Source organism: Bombina bombina, chromosome 9, assembly GCF_027579735.1.
Source record: "Bombina bombina isolate aBomBom1 chromosome 9, aBomBom1.pri, whole genome shotgun sequence".
NCBI lineage: Eukaryota > Metazoa > Chordata > Amphibia > Anura > Bombinatoridae > Bombina > Bombina bombina.
Window position 1 is genome coordinate 13164246 of NC_069507.1, and position 19373 is coordinate 13183618.

Sequence of the window (19373 nt, forward strand, 5' to 3'; positions counted from 1 at the left end):
TTTAGCCAGCTCACCGCTACCGTAAGCAGCGCTGGTATTACAGTGAGATGTGGAGCTAAATTTTGCTCAACGCTTACTTTTCTGTGGCTAACGCCGGGTTTGAAATAACCTGTAATACCAGCGTTGTTTGTAGGTGAGATATGACTAAAAACTGCTCGTTAAAACCGCACAGCTTTACCGACAAAACTCGTAATCTAGGCGAATGTTTGTATAGTCCAGACAAATCACATATTAGGGATTTTTTATTTTTACAGAGGTATTAGTTTAGGTTTAATGTTTTTTATTTTGGATACCTTTGTTTATTTGTTTCTGTCGTTTTAGTTGTTGTTTTTTGTAACTTTAGCTCGGGGGTTTGTAGTTTTTAAACATAGACTGCTCTCTGGGCAGGATTATCGCCTAGTGCCTTTATAAGTTTGTTTGAAATGTTTGCACACTATGTATGACTAAGGGGGAGACCCCGAAACGTCACTTATTTGTTTTTATGCTGTTACCAATAAAGTGAATACTTTTATAATAGTGCTGTGGACCATCTTCGCGTTTTATCGCTTATTGGGGGAAAAGGCAGCACCCCTGGTCTTCACGCGCACTGCACTGGTTCTACTCTCTGCTGTATCACTTGTGGATATTACAGCTTTACTCACTTGCTGCTAGGGACACCTCCCACACTGCTATTGGTGAACCAGGACCAAGCCTCCATAATCATTAAAACAAAATGTAGGTTTATTCAGCACAGGAACACAAGAGACTGTGACATATTTTAAAATGTTCCCTCAATACATAAGTGAAAGACTTTCTTTGTTCTCACATTAAAAAGAAAACTACATTAGTCTCAGTAGTAACAGTAATTGGCAATGCTGCTGGTGTGTGTGCGCACCATATGCCTGGGCTGCTCCTCTCTATAATAAAATGAGGAACTGTCTGACCACAGACTAAGTGGCAGGACCAGTAGTAACCCGGGGGTGTGATAAGAGGCAGATACTCACTGTCAGCTCCTAGAGTTGTCACATTTACAGCCCCAGTTGTGAAAGGCACCATGCCCTCCTATACAGTGACTGTGAGTACGGGCAGCCAGTGGTTTGCTGGCACAGATGATTACATCTACTTTACTCTTGTGGGTACAAATGGCTGCAGCGAGAAGAACCTGCTGGACAAAGCTTTTTACAATGATTTTGAGAGGGGAGCGGTAAGTTTGTGATCTGAGAAACTACACTGTGCTGTACAGTTAATCTGTGTGTAACTGTGTGTGTGTAACTGTGTATTACTGAGTGTGTGTGTAACTGTGTGTGTAACTGTGTGTGTGTGTAACTGTGTATTACTGAGTGTGTGTGTAACTGTGTGTATTACTGAGTGTATGTGTAACTGTGTGTATTACTGTGTGTGTGTAACTGTGTGTATTACTGTGTGTGTAACTGTGTGTATTACTGTGTGTGTAACTGTGTATTACTGAGTGTGTGTGTAACTGTGTGTATTACTGAGTGTATGTGTAACTGTGTGTATTACTGTGTGTGTGTAACTGTGTGTATTACTGAGTGTGTGTAATTGTGTATTACTGTGTGTGTAACTGTGTGTATTACTGTGTGTGTAACTGTGTGTATTACTGACTGTGTGTGTGTGTGTGTGTGTGTGTGTGTGTGTGTGTAACTGTCTGTATTACTGAGTGTGTGTGTAATTGTGTGTATTATTGAGTGTGTGTGTAATTGTGTGTATTACTGAGAGTGTGAGTGTAACTGTGTTTATTACTGAGTGCGTGTGTAACTGTGTGTATTACTGAGTGTGTAACTGTGTGTATTACTGAGTGTGTGTATGTGTGTAACTGTGTGTATTACTGTGTGTGTGTGTGTGCGTGTATTGCTGAGTGTGAGTGTAACTGTGTGTGTGTTTAACTGTGTATTACTGAGTGTGTGTGCAACTGTGTGTATTACTGAGTGTGTGTGTGTAACTGTGTATTACTGTGTGTGTGTGTGTGTGTGTAACTGTGTGTATTACTGAGTGTGTGTATTACTGAGTGTGTGTGTGTAACTGTGTGTATTACTGAGTATGTAACTGTGTGTATTACTGAATGTGTAACTGTGTGTATTACTGAGTGTGTGTGTGTGTGTGTGTGTAATACTGAGTGTGTGTGTGTGTAACTGTGTGTATTACTGAGTGTGTAACTGTGTGTATTACTGAGTATGTAACTGTGTGTATTACTGAGTGTGTGTGTGTAACTGTGTATTACTGAGTGACTGTGTGTGTAACTGTTTGTATTACTGAGTGTGTGTGTGTGTATTACTGAGTGTGTTTGTGTATTACTGAGTGTGAGTGTAACTGTGTGTATTACTGAGTGTGTGTGTGTGTGTGTGTGTGTGTGTGTGTAACTGTGTATTACTGAGTGTGTAACTGTGTGTATTACTGAGTGTGTGTGTTTGTGTGTGTGTAACTGTGTGTATTACTGACTGTGTGTGTGTAACTGTCTGTATTACTGAGTGTGAGTGTGTGTATTACTGAGAGTGTGAGTGTAACTGTGTTTATTACTGAGTGTGTGTGTAACTGTGTGTATTACTGAGTGTGTAACTGTGTGTATTACTGAGTGTGTGTGTGTGCAAATTTGTGTATTGCTGTGTGTGTAACTGTGTGTATTAGTGTGTGTGCATGTGTGTAACTGTGTGTATTAGTGTGTGTGTGTGTGTGTGTGTAACTGTGTGTGTGTGTGTGTGTGTGTGTAACTGTGTGTATGCCTGTGTGCGTGTAAATGTGTATTACTTAGTGTGTGTAACTGTATGTATAACTGTGTGTATTACTGAGTGTGTGTGTGTGTGTGCAACTGTGTTTATTACTGTGTGTGTAACTGTGTGTGTGTTTAACTGTGGGTATTACTGAGTGTGTGTGTGTGTGTGTGTGTGTGTAACTGTGTGTATTACTGATTGTGTGTGTGTAACTGTGTATATTACTGAGTGTGTGTAACTGTGTGTATTACTGTGTGTGTAACTGTGTGTATTATTGTGTGTGTGTGTGTCTGTGTGTATTGCTGAGTGTGTAACTGTGTGTGTGTGTAACTGTATGTATAACTGTGTGTGTTACTGAATGTGTGTGTGTAACTGTTATTACTGTGTGTGTAACTGTGTGTATTACTGAGTGTGTGTATTACTGAGTGTGTGTGTGTGTAACTGTGTATTACTGAGTGTGTGTGTGTAACTGTATGTATAACTGTGTGTATTACTGAGTGTTTGTGTGTGTAACTGTGTTTATTACTCTGTGTGTAACTGTGTGTATTACTGTGTGTGTGTATGTGTGTGTGTAACTGTGTGTATTACTGAGTGTGTGTGTGTGTAACTGTGTGTATTACTGAGTGTGTGTGTATAACTGTGTGTATTACTGAGTGTGTGTGTGTAATTGTGTGTATTACTGAGTGTGTGTGGGTAACTGTGTATTACTGAGTGTGTGTGGGTAACTGTGTATTACTGAGTGTGTGTGTAACTGTGCTTATTACACAGTGTGTGTGTGTATGTGTGTAATTGTGCTTATTACATGTATGTACACTACATAGCATCACACAACTAATGTCACAGGAGCTTACTGAGCAGATAGCATGCTTGTGTCAGTGTGTGAGTGTGTAACTCCGTGTGTGTGTGCGCAACTGTGTGTATAACTGAGTGTGTGTAACTGTGTGCAATACTGTGTGTGTGTGAGTGTGTATTACTGGGTGTGTGTAACTGTGCGCATGTGTAACTATATGTATTACTGTACTGATATATACTGTGCATATATAAATATTTATTGTGTGTGCAGCCCTTTTGTAATGCTGCACTTAATTACTGATATATACTGTGCATATATAAACATTTATTGTGTGCACAGACCTTTTGTAATGCAGCACTTAATTATTGATATATACTGCACAAATATAACGATTTCTTGTGTGTGCAGATCTTTTGTAATGCTGCACTTAATTACTGATACATACTGTGCATCTATAAACATTTATTGTGTGTGCAGACCGTTTGTAATGTGGCACTTAATTACTGATATATTCTTTGAATATATAAACATTTGTTGTGTGTGCAGACCTTTTGTAATGTGGTGCTTAATTACTGATATATACTGTACATATATAAACATTTATTGTGTGTGCAGACCTTTTGTAATGCAGCACTTAATTACTGATATATACTACGCATATATAAACATTTATTGTGTGTGCAGACCTTTTGTAATGTGGTGCTTAATTGATATATAGGGGCCTACTTATCAAGCCGTCAACTGTGCTGCATTCGATGGCACCAATACGCTCGCCTGACATCGCCTAACATCGCGGCCGCAGACCTGAATACGCTCTCCATATTTAACAAAAAAGCTGTCAAAAAGCTGCGCAACAAGTACGGAGCGATGAGCAGCGGACTGTTGTTAACTAACAGTCATCGATTTTGTCCTGAGTTTAGAAATACCCAATGTTTACACGTTCTTTGCTTTTTTTGCAAGTTATAGGGCAATAAGTACAAGTAGCACTTTGCTATTTCCAAACCACTTGTTTTCAAAATTAGCGCTAGTTACATTGGGACACTGATATCTTTCAGGAATCTCTGAATATCCCTTGACATGTATATATATATTTTTTTTTTAGAAGACATCCCAAAGTATTGATCTAGGCCCATTTTGGTATATTTCATGCCACCATTTCACCGCCAAATGCCATCAAATAAAAAAAATCGTTCACTTTTTCACAAATTTTTTCACAAACTAGGTTTCTCACTGAAATTATTTACAAACAACTTGTGCAATTATGGCATAAATGGTTGTAAATGCTTCTCTGGGATCCCCTTTGTTCAGAAATAGCAGACATATATGGTTTGGCGTTGCTTTTTGGTAATTAGAAGGCCGCTAAATGCCACTGTGCACCACACGTGTATTATGCCCAGCAGTGAAGGGGTTAATTAGGGAGCATGTAGGGAGCTTGTAGGGTTAATTTTAGCTTTAATATAGTGCAGTAGACTACCCCAAGTATTGATCTAGGCACATTTTGGTATATTTCATGCAACCATTTCACCGCCAAATGCGATCAAATTGAAAAAAACGCTAAATTTTTCACAATTTTATGTTTCCCACTGAAATCATTTACTAACAGCTTGTGCAATTATGGCACACATGGTTGTAAATGCTTCTCTAGGATCCCCTTTGTTCAGAAATAGCAGACATATACGACTTTGGCGTTGCTTTTTGGTAATTAGAAGGCCGCTAAATGCTGCTGCGCATCACACGTGTATTATGGCTAGCAGTGAAGGGGTTAATTAGGTAGCTTATAGGGAGCTTGTAGGGTTAATTTTAGCTTTAGTGTAGAGATCAGCCTCCCACCTGACACATCACACCCCCTGATCCCTCCCAAACAGCTGTCTTCCCTCCCCCACCCCACAATTGTCCCCGCCATCTTAAGTACTGGCAGAAAGTCTGCCAGTACTAAAATAAAAGGTTTTTTTTGTTTTGTTTTAAAAAAAATAATAATTCTGCTATGTAGGACCCCCCCCTTAGCCCCAACCTCCCTGATCCCCCCCCCAAACAGCTCTCTACCCCCCTCCTCTGTCTTATTGTGCACCATATTTGGTACTGGCAGCTGTCTGCCAGTACCCAGTTTGAAATCAAATGTTTATTTTAAGTTTTTCTGTAGTGTAGCTTACCCCCCTTAACACCCAACCCCCCACCCTCTCCCAGATTATTAATATTTTTTATTCCCACCCTCTCTCCCACTGAGTCCCACCTTGTGCCTCTTGCACTTCAATGCTAACTTCTGGCCAGTTTCACATGTGCACACTCCCGTGCACGCGCACGCTCCCGTGCACGTGCACGCGCACCCACACGCGATCCCGCCCCCCTCCTCTACTGATGGCCGCCCACTCGCCTCCCTGGACACGCTCCCACCCACCAACGATCATAGCCATCAATAGCCGATGCAGAGAGGGCCACAGAGTGGCTCTCTCTGCATCAGACTGCTTAAAAAAGTTATTGCAGGATGCCTCTATATCGAGGCATCACTGCAATAACATGAAAGCAGCTGGAAGCGATCAGGATCGCTTCCACTGCTTTCAAAGACCAACGACGTGCAGGTACGTCCTTGGTCGTTAAGGACATTTTTTTGGAGGACGTACCCTGCACGTCGTTGGTCATTAAGGGGTTAAACTAACAATTAAATTAACTATATTATATATTTCAAAACCTAACCCTACTCAAATAATTTAATTCTACAATTAAAAATTACAAAGTTACAAAAAACTAACAACTAAGTTAAAAAAAATAACAAACACTAAGTTACAAAAACAAACCCCACTAAGTTACACAAAATAAAAAATAAATTATCAAAGATTTAAACTAATTACACCTAATCTAAGAGCCCTATGAAAATAAAAAAGCAACCCCAAAATAAAAAAAACCTAACCTACAATAAACTACCAATATCCCTTAAAAGGGCCTTTTGTGGGGCATTGCCCCAAAGAAAGTCTTCACCCAGACGGCATCTTCTATCTTCATCCATCCGTCATGGAGCGGCTCCATCTTCCAGACATCCGACGCGGAGCATCCTCTTCTTACGACGTCTTCTTCCCGAATGAAGGTTCCTTTAAATGACGTCATCCAAGATGGCGTCCCTTAGATTCCGATTGGCTGATAGAATTCTAGCAGCCAATCGGAATTAAGGTTTAAAAAATCCTATTGGCTGTTGCAATCAGCCAATAGGATTGAGCTTTCATCCTATTGGCTGATCCAATCAGCCAATAGGATTGAGTTTGCATTCTATTGGCTGATTGGAATAGCCAATAGAATGTGAGCTCAATCCTATTGGCTGATTGCCAATAGGATTTTTTCAACCTTAATTCCGATTGGCTAACCCCTCTTTAAGTACTCACTAGCCCCTCTTTAGGTACTCACAGTTGCTGAAGTCCCGCTTGATTGGATCAGCCAATAGGATTGAAGCTCAATCCTATTGGCTGATTGCATCAGCCAATTGGATTTTTTCACCTTTAATTCCGATTGGCTGATAGAATTCTATTAGCCAATCGGAATCTAAGGGACGCCATCTTGGATGACGTAATTTAATGGAACCTTCATTCGGGAAGAAGACGTCGTAAGAAGAGGATGCTCCGTGTCGGATGTCTGGAATTGAGCTTGCATTCTATTGGCTGATTGGAACAGCCAATAGGATTGAACTTCAATTCTATTGGCTGATTGCATCAGCCAATAGGATTTTTCCTACCTTAATTCCGATTGGCTGATAGAATCATATCAGCCAATCGAAATTGAAGGGACGCCATCTTGGATGACGTCATTTAAAGGAACCTTCATTCTTCAGTTGTGCTCTGCGTCAGCTGGATTGAAGATGGATCCGCTCCGCTCTGGACAGATGAAGATAGAAGATGCCGCCTGCAGACTTCTGGCTGTCTGGAGGTCCTCTTCTGCCCGGATCGGATGAAGACTTCGGCCCCTCTGGAGGACCACTTGTGCCCGGCTGGGTGAAGACGTCTCAAGGTAGGGTGATCTTCAAGGGGTTAGTGTTAGGTTTTATTAAGGGGGGATTGGGTGGGTTTTAGAGTAGGCTTGGGTGTGTGGGTGGTGGGTTTTAATGTTGGGGGGGTATTTTTTTTTTACAGGTAAAAGAGCTGATTACTTTGGGGCAATGCCCCGCAAAAGGCCCTTTTAAGGGCTATTTGTAATTTAGTATAGGGTAGGGAATTTTATTATTTTGGGGGTATTTTTTATTTTATTAGGGGGATTAGAGTAGGTGTGATTAGTCTAAAAAGATTGTAATTATTTTTTTATTTTCTGTAATTTGGTGTTTGTTGTTTTTTTGTACTTTAGTTTATTTAATTTAATTGTAATTAATTGTAGTTAGTTTAGGGTATTAATTTAATTATAGTGTAGTGTTAGGTGTAATTGTAACTTAGGTAAGGGTTTATTTTACAGGTAAATTTGTACTTATTTTAGCTAGGTAGTTATTAAATAGTTAATAACTATTTAATAACTATTCTACCTAGTTAAAATAAATACAAACTTGCCTGTAAAATAAAAATAAATCCTGAGATAGCTACAAAGTAACTATTATTTATATTGTAGCTAGCTTAGAGTTTATTTTATAGGTAAGTATTTCGTTTTAAATAGGATTAATTTATTTAATTGTAGTAATTTTATTAAGATTATTTTAAATTATATTTAAATTAGGGGGGTGTAAGGGTTAGGATTAGATTTAGGTTTAGGGGTTAATATATTTATTATAGTGGCGGCGACATTGGGGGCAGCAGATTAGGGGTTAATAATTGTAGTTAGGTTGCGGCGACATTGGGGGTGGCAGATTAGGGGTTAATAAATATAATGTAGGTGTCGGCAATGTTGGGGGCAGCAGATTAGGGGTTCATAGGTATAATGTAGGTGGCGGCAGTGTCCGGAGCGGCAAATTAGGGGTTAATAATATAATGTAGGTGTCGGCGGCGGCAGATTAGGGGTTAATAAGTGTAAGATTAGGGGTGTTTAGACTCGGGGGTTCATGTTAGGGTGTAAGGTGTAGACATAAAAAGCATTTCCCCATAGGAAACAATGGGGCTGCGTTAGGAGCTGAACGCTGCTTTTTTGCAGGTGTTAGGGTTTTTTTTCAGCCGGCTCAGCCCCATTGTTTCCTATGGGGAAATCGTGCACGTTATAGATATATATTCGTACAGTTTATTGTGGTTATGTATTGTACTTTATTTTTATGCATACCTATACTTGTATGTTCAATTTAACTCTCCTTTTTGGAAAAATGTCCCTCAATACTTACTATGTTTTTTGCAAGTTATCATAGATACTCTCTCCCTTTGGATATTTTTTGGACCTATGTTTATCCAGTATTTGCTCGCTAGTCTTTACAGATTACAGGTTTCCCTATATGTAAAAGGATCAGTGACTGCACGCCATATGTCGTCTGGTATGGAGTATGGCCCTTTTTTTTTTTTCTTCTCTCTCTCTCTCTCTCTCTCTCCTCCCCCTCATTGATATTGAACGCAACATTTCTAACCTCCTTGATATTTAATTATGACACTTAAGATCCTTTCATGGAATGTGGGAGGTATCAACTCCCCTATTAAGCGCAAGTCAGTACTAACTCATTTACGCAAGCTAAAATCGGACGTGGCCTTGCTCCAGGAGACACAATTGAGCAATGGGGAGCATGAGAAATTGTACAGAGATTGGGTGGGAAAGGTGATATACCTTTCATACAACACTTCTAGCAAAGGGCTGGCAATTTTGTTTGGCAAATGACTACATATTTACTTACATAATAGAATTTCTGACCCAGAGGGTAGATTCCTCATACTACAAGTCTCCATTGACTCTGTCACCTACACGCTATGTAATCTATATGCTCCCAATGTTAAACGTATATCGTTCTGGGAAAACTTAACTCAAAGCCTGACCCCTTTTGTAGGTACTAAATTGATAGTAGGAGGTGATTTTAATTTATCTCCTCAACCCCTCCTTGATAGAACTTGGGTACAAGACACAGCAGCTAAAAAAAGGCTTCAAAATTATAAAGGGAGATTCGAGAAAAGAGTTTTTCAATTATTATATGACGTCCTGGCCGTGTGTGATATTTGGCGTAGAAGGCACCCGGAAGACAAGGATTACACTTGTCTATCTATCCCGAATAGACCTCTTTCTAATGGTGGACTCCCTGATTCCGCTAATCTCTTCTGAGTCAATACACAATATTATGATCTCTGACCATGCTCCTTTGGGCGCCCCACTAGAAATTCCCTTTGTTTCCCCTCATACTTAATTCTGAACCCTTTTGGAATTCACTCATCTTCGCTTGGAATGATTATTATACAGATAATTCCTTCCATCTATCCAATCCGCAACTTTTTTGGGAGGCAGCTAAAGTTGTCATCACTGGCCACATTATCTAGTACACTGCACATCTTAAAAGGAAAACTTCATATAGACATGATGCCTTACAAAATATACTGTGTCAGGCTTATTTAGAATATTGCACCTCTAACTCTTGTGCCACCTATGACAAATATATTGCTGCTAAGGCGAAATTTTTAAGCATTTGTTAGGCAGAAATCTACTGCTGGTTTATTAAAATCAGTGAGCAAAGTATATCGTTTTGACAGAAAATCGTGTAGGCTTCTGGCCACTTTGGTAAAATCCCAGTCATCTAGAAAGGACATACCGGCACTTAAGTATAGAGGTAGGGTTTATAAATCCTCAGCAGAGCTGGTGCACTGCTTAGCAGAGTATTACTCCTACCTCTACTCAAAACAGCAACTAAATCTAGTGGACTTGCAACAGAATTTCTGGCAATCCCTTATAGTACCACAGCTTACTGAGACCCAGATAGATACCCTTAATGCCCCTATATCTGCGGATGAGATACAATTCACTATTAAATCCCTTTCTTTAGGGAAAACCCCTGGCCCAGATGGCCTCCCCACAGAATTCTATAGACTCCTATCCCCTCAGATCTCCCCAACACTTTCCAAAGTGTTTAATGCCCTCTTTCTGGATGACAGGACCCCTCAAACTCTTTTGTATCAGCTCATATCACTCTGATTTCTAAACCCGTTAAAGACCTTCTTCTTCCAGAATCATACCGCCCCATCTCCTTTTTAAATACTGACTATAAAATACTGATGAAACTTTTGGCTAATAGACTTAAGAGAATCCTCCCATCCCTACTTCACCCTGACCAAACTGGGTTCGTATTTGGCAGATCCTCCATGGTTAATCTGCAAAAAGTCCTACATGCCATCAGTTTCTATTGGGCGAGAACTAGAGACTCGCACTGTAAAAAAGATCAAGAGGTCTTCCTGCTATCCCTTGATGCAGAGAAGGCGTTTGATAGAGTTGAATGGTCCCACTTGTTCCATACCCTCCGGCAGTTTAGATTTGGTGGCCCCTTCTTAGATTTCTTATGTAAGATATACTCCTCCCCGATAGCTAACATTATGGTTAATGGTATCCTTTCCCCTGCTTTTGCCATCCGAAGGGGTACTCGTCAGGGGTGCCCATTGTCTCCTCTCCTGTTTGACCTGGCCCTAGAACCTTTGGCTCTTAAACTGAGGCAAACATATCCAGGGATGTCCATCAATGAAGCGACTATTCATATGGCTTTGTACGTTGATGATATGCTCCTCTTCATTACTAACCCCTCTGTCCATGTACCAAAGATTATAGACAAATTGACTATGTTCTGGGACTTCTCTGGGTACAAAATAAATATGAGTAAATCGGAAATACTTTGGTTAACAGATCATAAATACGATAAAACTGCATTTCCCTTCATGATGCAGCTCGGGACCCTAAAATATCTGGGTATAGAGCTGTACTGTAACCCCCCACAAACTTTATGAACTTAACATCACAAAACAATGTGGCCTAATATTAACACAATTCAAATGCATGGATGAAGCTGCCCCTTGGCCTCTCCAGACGTATCAACTTAGTAAAAATGTTGATCTTGCCCAAAATTCTATTCCGACTTCTAATGTTGCCGTTCCTCCTCATTAATTTTAATCTCTTACAAATGAACAAAGCGATCCAATCATTTATTTGGAAAGGTGGAAAAACACGTATAGCCACTAACAAACTGCAATAACCGTACCTCAAAGGGGGTCTAGCACTCCCCGATTTGAAGCTGTACAACTGGGCAGCATTGGCTTGTCTAGTCTTGGAATGGCAACTTCAGACCGCGCACTTTACAATTCCTACTAGTAGAGGCAGTAACAGCACCTCATGCCATTGCATATCTCCCATATATCCCACTTTTGGAAGTACCGGCAACAAATAAAAATAGCATATTATACAAGGATATTTTGAGGACATGGTGGTCAGTTCTTAAATTTCTAGGCAGACAATCTCCTTCCCCCAAGTATATCCCTCTCATGGGAAATAAAGACTTTCCAGTGGGAAGTGACTCAGCTCCTTTTCGGATGTGGAACTCCTCTGGCATAGACTCAATAGGTATCTTGCTGGACCCATTGATGTTTCAAGATCTAAAAGGCAAATAAAGTATCCCTAACTCACACTTTTATGCCTACTTGCAAAGTAGACACTATGGCATCTATTTATCAAGCTGTCAACCGCAAATACGCTGGAATTCCGCAGCGTATTTGTGGCAAGCCTGATTCCCCTTAGTTATCAAACCATACAGACCGGCAAAAGTAGAATTTTGTGACGTAACATACAATCCGCTGGACTCACTCTGACACAGATTGATGCTTACGTCATTACAGATGTTCCGAATGCAAGTTCGGCACTATCTGACTACTTTTGCTAGTTATCAAATGTCTACCATGTACGCTTGGCACTATTCCGGCCCAGTGTACCTGGTTTTCAATACGCCACCCTGGAGGCGGCGGATGCCATAGGAATCAATGGGAGTCTGAAAGCAGCGAAAGCTTATGTTCGCTGCTGCCCGATATCCCTAACACTCTAACATGTACCCTGAGTCTAAACACCCCTAATCTGCCCCCCCTACACCGCCGCCACCTACATTATACTTATTAACCCCTAATCTGCCTCCCCCTACACCGCCGCCACCTACTTTATACTTATTTACCCCTAAATCTCCACTCCTGGAGCCAACCACCACTCTAATAAACTTATTAACCCCTAAACCGCCGCTCACGGACCCCGCCGCAATGAAATAAATTGTTTACCCCCTAAACGACCGCTCCCGTAGCCCACCGCCACCTACATTATATTTATTAACCCCTAATCTGCCCCCCCCTACACCGCCGCCACTATATTACATTTATTAACCCCTAACCTGCCCCCCCCACACCGCCGCCACTATATTACATTTATTAACCCCTAAACCTAAGTCTAACCATAACCCTAACACCACCTAACTTAAATATAATTTAAATAAATATAAATAAATATTCCTATCATTAAATAAATTATTCCTATTTAAAACTAAATACTTACCTATAAAATAAACCCTAAGCTAGTTACAATATAACTAATAGTTACATTGTAGCTAGCTTAGGGTTTATTTTTATTTTACAGGCAACTTTGTATTTATTTTAACTAGGTACAATTAAATAGTTATTACTACCTAGCTCAAATAAATAAAAAAATACCTGTAAAATAAAACCTAACCTAAGTTACAATTACACCTAACACTACACTATAATTAAATCAATTCCCTAAATTAAATACAATTAAATAAAATTAAATAAAATTATCTAAAGTACAAAAAAACCCACTAAATTACAGAAAATAAAATAATTACAAGATTTTTAAACTAATTACACCTAATCTAATCCCCCTAACAAAATAAAAAAGCCCCCCCAAAATAAAAAAAGCCCTACCCTACACTAAATTACAAATAGCCCTTAAAAGGGCCTTTTGCGGGGCATTGCCCCAAAGTAATCAGCTCTTTTACCTGTAAAAAAAATTACAACCCCCCCAAACATTAAAAACCACCACCCACACAATCAACCCTACTCTAAAACCCACCCCCTTAAAAAAACACTAACCCCTTGAAGATCACCCTACCTTGAGAAGTCTTCACCCAACCAGGCCGAAGTCCTCAACAAAGCAGGGCAAAGTGGTCCTCCAGACGGGCAGAAGTCTTCATCCAAGCCGGGCAGAAGAGGTCCTCCAGACGGGCAGAGGTCTTCATCCAGACGGCATCTTCTATCTTCATCCATCCGGTGCAGAGCGGCTCCATCTTCAAGACATCCGACGTGGAGTATCCTCTTCATCCAGAGTCTTCTTCAACAATGACGGGTCCTTTAAGTGACGTCATCCAAGATGGCGTCCCTTCAATCAGCCAATCGGAATTGAAGGGACACCATCTTGGATGACGTCACTTAAAGGACACATCATTGTTGAAGAAGACTCCGGATGAAGAGGATGCTCTGCGCCGGATGTCTTGAAGATGGAGCCGCTCCGCGCCGGATGGATGAAGATAGAAGATGCCATCTGGATGAAGACTTCTGCCCATCTGGAGGACCTCTTCTGCCCGGCTTGGATGAAGACTTCTGCCCATCTGGAGGACCACTTCGCCCGGCTTCGTTGAGGACTTCGGCCCGGTTGGGTGAAGACTTCTCAAGGTAGGGTGATCTTCAAGGGATTCGTGTTAGTTTTTTTTAATGGGGTATTGGGTGGGTTTTAGAGTAGAGTTGTTTGTGTGGGTGGTGGGTTTTAATGTTGGGGGGGTTTGTAATCTTTTTTTAAAGGTAAAAGAGCTGATTACTTTGGGGCAATGCCCCACAAAAGGCCCTTTTAAGGTCTATTTGTAATTTAGTGTAGGGTAGGGCTTTTTTATTTTGGGGGGTCTTTTTATTTTATTAGGGGGATTAGAGTAGGTGTAATTAGTTTAAAAATCTTGTAATTTGTTTATTATTTTCTGTAATTTAGTGTTTGTTTTTTGTACTTTATATAATTTTATTTAATTTTATTTAATTGTATTTAATTTAGGGAATTAATTTAATTATAGTGTAGTGTTAGGTGTAATTGTAACTTAGGTTAGGTTTTATTTTACAGGTATATTTGTATTTATTTTAGCTAGGAAGTTATTAAATAGTTAATAACTATTTAATAACTATTGTACCTAGCTAAAATAAATACAAAGTTGCCTGTAAAATAAAAATAAATCCTAAGCTAGCTACAATGTAACTATTAGTTATATTGTATGTAGCTAGCTTAGGGTTTATTTTATAGGTAAGTATTTAGTTTTAAATAGGAATAATTTATTTAATGCTAGGAATATTTATTTAGATTTCTTTAAATTATATTTAAGTTAAGGGGTGTTAGGGTTAGGGTTAGACTTAGATTTAGGGGTTAATAAATTTAATATAGTGGCGGCGGTGTAGGGGGGCAGATTAGGGGTTAATAAGTATAATGTAGGTGGTGGCAGTGTAGGGGGGCAGATTAGGGGTTAATAAATATAATGTAGGTGGCGGTGGGCTCCGGAAGCGGCGGTTTAGGGGTTAATACATTTATTAGAGATGCGGTGGGCTCCGGGAGCAGCGGTTTAGGGGTAAAACAGTTTAGTATAGTGTGGGTGTTTAGTGACAGGGTAGCAATAAAGCTGTGAAAAAGCAGAAGAGCAGCAAGATCGATGACTGTTAGTTAACAACAGTCCGCTGCTCATCGTACCGTACTTGGTGTTTGAATAGATGTATTAAATGCCACTCGCCTAAACCCACACTAGGCCATTACTTTTTTGACTGTCCTTATATTAACCACTTCTGGCGTAGGCTCCAATACTGCATTCAGACTACTTTTCGACTCACCATCACTTTTGACTTGAAAAATATATATCTCTTTACCTGGGACAGTGGATACAGCAGTATGCATAATATACTTACCTTGTGTACATTAATTGCCCACCAATGTATTATTGCCTTATGGATCTCCAGGAAACCCCCCTCTATAACCCAGTTTAAACATAGACTCCTTAGACAACTTTAAATTGAACAGTTAGACACTAAACTGGACGTGCAAAGGAGACTGTGCATATTCCTTAAGAAATGGCGACCCTATTTTACCACCCTTCCTCCTGCACTTCAGTATCAACAGCACCAAATAATTCACTAACAGCACCTTGTTTCCTTCTGTTTCTTGTTGCCAGTGGAACAGAGAAGACTACTTTCCTCTCCTTTAATATCCACATCTTGAAAGAATCCACAGCACCAAATTTTATAAACCAAACTTAGGAGTTTATTGTAGTGGATACAAACAAATGCAACGTGGGTACAAACAAACAACGTTTCATTTGCATTTATTTGTACCCATTACAATAAACTCCTAAGTTTGGTTTATAAAATTTGGTGCTGTGGATTCTTTCAAGATTTGGCACTTCAGTATCAGATACTGAAACCTTTCCTACACCATGAATTACTCCTAGAAGCTTCCCTTAGAGCGTGTTGGAATATCCCAGAGACTGACGGTTGGGATGGTTCGCATCATGCTAGATTAGAGGAGATTCTGATTGAGGACTAATGTTATCCTACAAGTGGGTGTCTGAGGGGGGAGGGGGGGAGAGCTTCATTTCTTTTTCTCCAACCAAAGGGAGTTTGGATTTGCTAAACTACTTAGTATGAGTTATTTAGTTAAAATAGTTTTATAATTGTTATAAATGTTTGTTCAAATGTTTTTACTTGGAGAACTAGAAAATGTGAAAATGTTTTGTGAAATTAGGATATTCACATGGACTATTTCCCGCACTATTCAGCTAATCTACCATAATGGACTTGTGATAAAAATCCCCATGTTGATATCCCTGGCCCTGCCTCTGGAGAGCACCTCGCACTATTGGACTTATGCATATATTACGCCACTGTTACCTTATCACCGCTCTCATCAACTATTTGGTATTTGTAACTCTTGCTTATGTGTTTTGCACTGCCATGTGATTCCTAATAAAAAAAAGAATAAAAAATAAAAATAGGGTATGCTGAACCATATGGATTTTATATATATAATTTATATCAGATTTATATGAGTGTAACTGTCATTTTCAATGTATTTAAGTTGTGCTTATTGCATCTTTTTTAAACGCAATACCCTCTACGTAAGCTTTTCAGTCACGCTAATCCAATGAGCGTAAAATGTGACTGTGCTCTCGCGATTGAGTTTATTTTCAACTTGTAATACGAGCCCTATTATTATTGTGCACAATAAGCTGATATTGCTTGCATGCAACAGTTAGCGCACCACTTGTAATCTAGCCCTTATTTATTGTCAGTAGGGTAGGTTTCCTAGCTCTGTACAAGGCATTAATAAGATTATGGCTCATGTATATTGACCACACCCCACTAAAGAGCAAAACCTATACCCATGTGTCAGTTACATTATTTATTTCTCTTCTAAAAAAACAACAAACCTATAAATAAGAGTCACAGCAAATAATATAAATATAACAATATAACATTAACGTAAAAAGGATACAAATTGCCATCTGCGTGAGAGAGGGAACAAGCTAAAGAGAGATTACAGGGATGTATATCACTGGGGATTCAGCAATTGAGGTTTTGTAATTTACCAGAAAATGTACCGAAAACCTTACTCATAAAAAACTTAAATAGCGTCACTTAAAGGACCATTTAGAATCTGTAACATTGTTGTACAATTATACATTATATAAAACATTACTAAATGAGGAAGTTATAAATCAAGGCTTATCTCCAGAACATGAGAAGAGATGGCAGAGAGTCACGTAGCCTGTCCCACAGGGGGAGATTTGTTGTCTATAACATAATGGCCCCGCTTGGTAAAAGAATGATTGTTTCATTTTTTTGTTTTTCTTCCAAGGAAACTTTCACATTTGATGTCTGGTTAAAAAACATTGTGGTGTGGGGAGAGGATGCAATATTACAACATAGACTTCCTATAATTTATACTTCTGCAAATATTACAACCCCTTAGGTTCTGGGGGGAAGGGGTCTGAGAATACAGCATAACCTCTGTGTATATAATATACTGCTGGGGTCTGAGAATACAGCATAACCTCTGTGTATATAATATACTGCTGGGGTCTGAGAATACAGCAGAACCTCTGTGTATATAATATACTGCTGGGGTCTGAGAATATAGCATAACCTCTGTGTATATAATATACTGCTAAGGTCTGAGAATACAGCAGAACCTCTGTGTATATAATATACTGCTGGGGTCTGAGAATACAGCAGAACCTCTGTGTATATAATATACTGCTGGGGTCTGAGAATACAGCAGAACCTCTGTGTATATAATATACTGCTGGGGTCTGAGAATACAGCAGAACCTCTGTGTATATAATATACTGCTGGGGTCTGAGAATACAGCAGAACCTCTGTGTATATAATATACTACTGGGGTCTGAGAATACAGCAGAACCTCTGTGTATATAATATACTGCTGGGTACTGAGAATACAGCAGAACCACTGTGTATATAATATACTGCTGGGTACTGAGACTACAGCAGAACCTCTATGTATATAATATACTGCTGGGGTCTGAGAATACAGCATAACCTCTGTGTATATAATATACTGCTGGGGTCTGAGAATACAGAATAACCTCTGTGTATATAATATACTGCTGGGTACTGAGAATACAGCAGAACCTCTGTGTATATAATATACTGCTGGGGTCAGAGAATACAGCAGAACCTCTGTGTATATAATATACTGCTGGGGTCTGAGAATACAGCAGAACCTCTGTGTATATAATATACTGCTGGGGTCTGAGAATACAGCAGAACCTCTGTGTATATAATATACTGCTGGGGTCTGAGAATACAGCAGAACCTCTGTGTATATATAATATACTGATGGGTACTGAGAACACAGCAGAACCTCTGTGTATATAATATACTGATGGGTACTGAGAACACAGCAGAACCTCTGTGTATATATTATACTGCTGGGTACTGAGACTACAGCAGAACCTCTGTGTATATAATATACTGCTGGGGTCTGAGAATACAGCAGAACCTCTGTGTATATAATATACTGCTGGGGTCTGAGAATACAGCAGAACCTCTGTGTATATATAATATACTGATGGGTACTGAGAACACAGCAGAACCTCTGTGTATATAATATACTGCTGGGTACTGAGACTACAGCAGAACCTCTGTGTATATAATATACTGCTGGGGTCTGAGAATACAGCAGAACCTCTGTGTATATAATATACTGCTGGGGTCTGAGAATACAGCAGAACCTCTGTGTATATAATATACTGATGGGTACTGAGAATACAGCAGAACCTCTGTGTATATAATATACTGCTGGGTACTGAGACTACAGCAGAACCTCTGTGTATACAATATACTGCTGGGGTCTGAGAATACAGCATAACATCTTTGTATATAATATACTGCTGGGGACTGAGAATACAGAATAACCTCTGTGTATATAATATACTGCTGGCTACTGAGACTACAGCAGAACCTCTTTGTATATCATATACTGCTGGGGACTGACAATACAGCAGAACCCCTGTGTATATAATATACTGCTAGGTACTGAGAATACAGCAGAACCTCAGTATATATAATATACTGCGGGGGTCTGACAATACAGCACAACCTCTGTGTATATAATATACTGCTGGGGTCTGAGAATACAGCAGAACCTCTGTGTATATAATATACTGCAGGGGTCTGAGAATACAGCAGAACCTCTGTGTATATAATATACTGCTGGGGTCTGAGAATACTGCGGAACCTCTGTGTATATAATATACTGCTGGGTACTGAGACTACAGCAGAACGTCTGTGTATATAATATACTGCTGGGATCTGAGAATACAGCAGAACCTCTGTGTATATAATATACTGCTGGGTATTGAGACTACAGCAGAACCTCTGTGTATATAATATACTGCTGGGTTCTGAGAATACAGCAGAACCTCTGTGTATATAATATACTGC

General features: G+C 39.6%; 1 protein-coding gene across 1 annotated transcript in view; it reads left to right on the forward strand.

Moving 5' to 3' along the window:
* The first annotated feature begins 1010 nt into the window (after positions 1 to 1010).
* The window catches only part of ALOX5 (arachidonate 5-lipoxygenase), a 160569-nt gene continuing 142206 nt past the window's right edge, over positions 1011 to 19373 (forward strand). Inside the window, exon 1 of the mRNA XM_053691881.1 lies at positions 1011 to 1183. Within this exon, the coding sequence (XP_053547856.1) occupies positions 1034 to 1183 (150 nt within the window). The 5' untranslated portion in view covers positions 1011 to 1033. The remainder of the gene's footprint in view (positions 1184 to 19373) is intronic.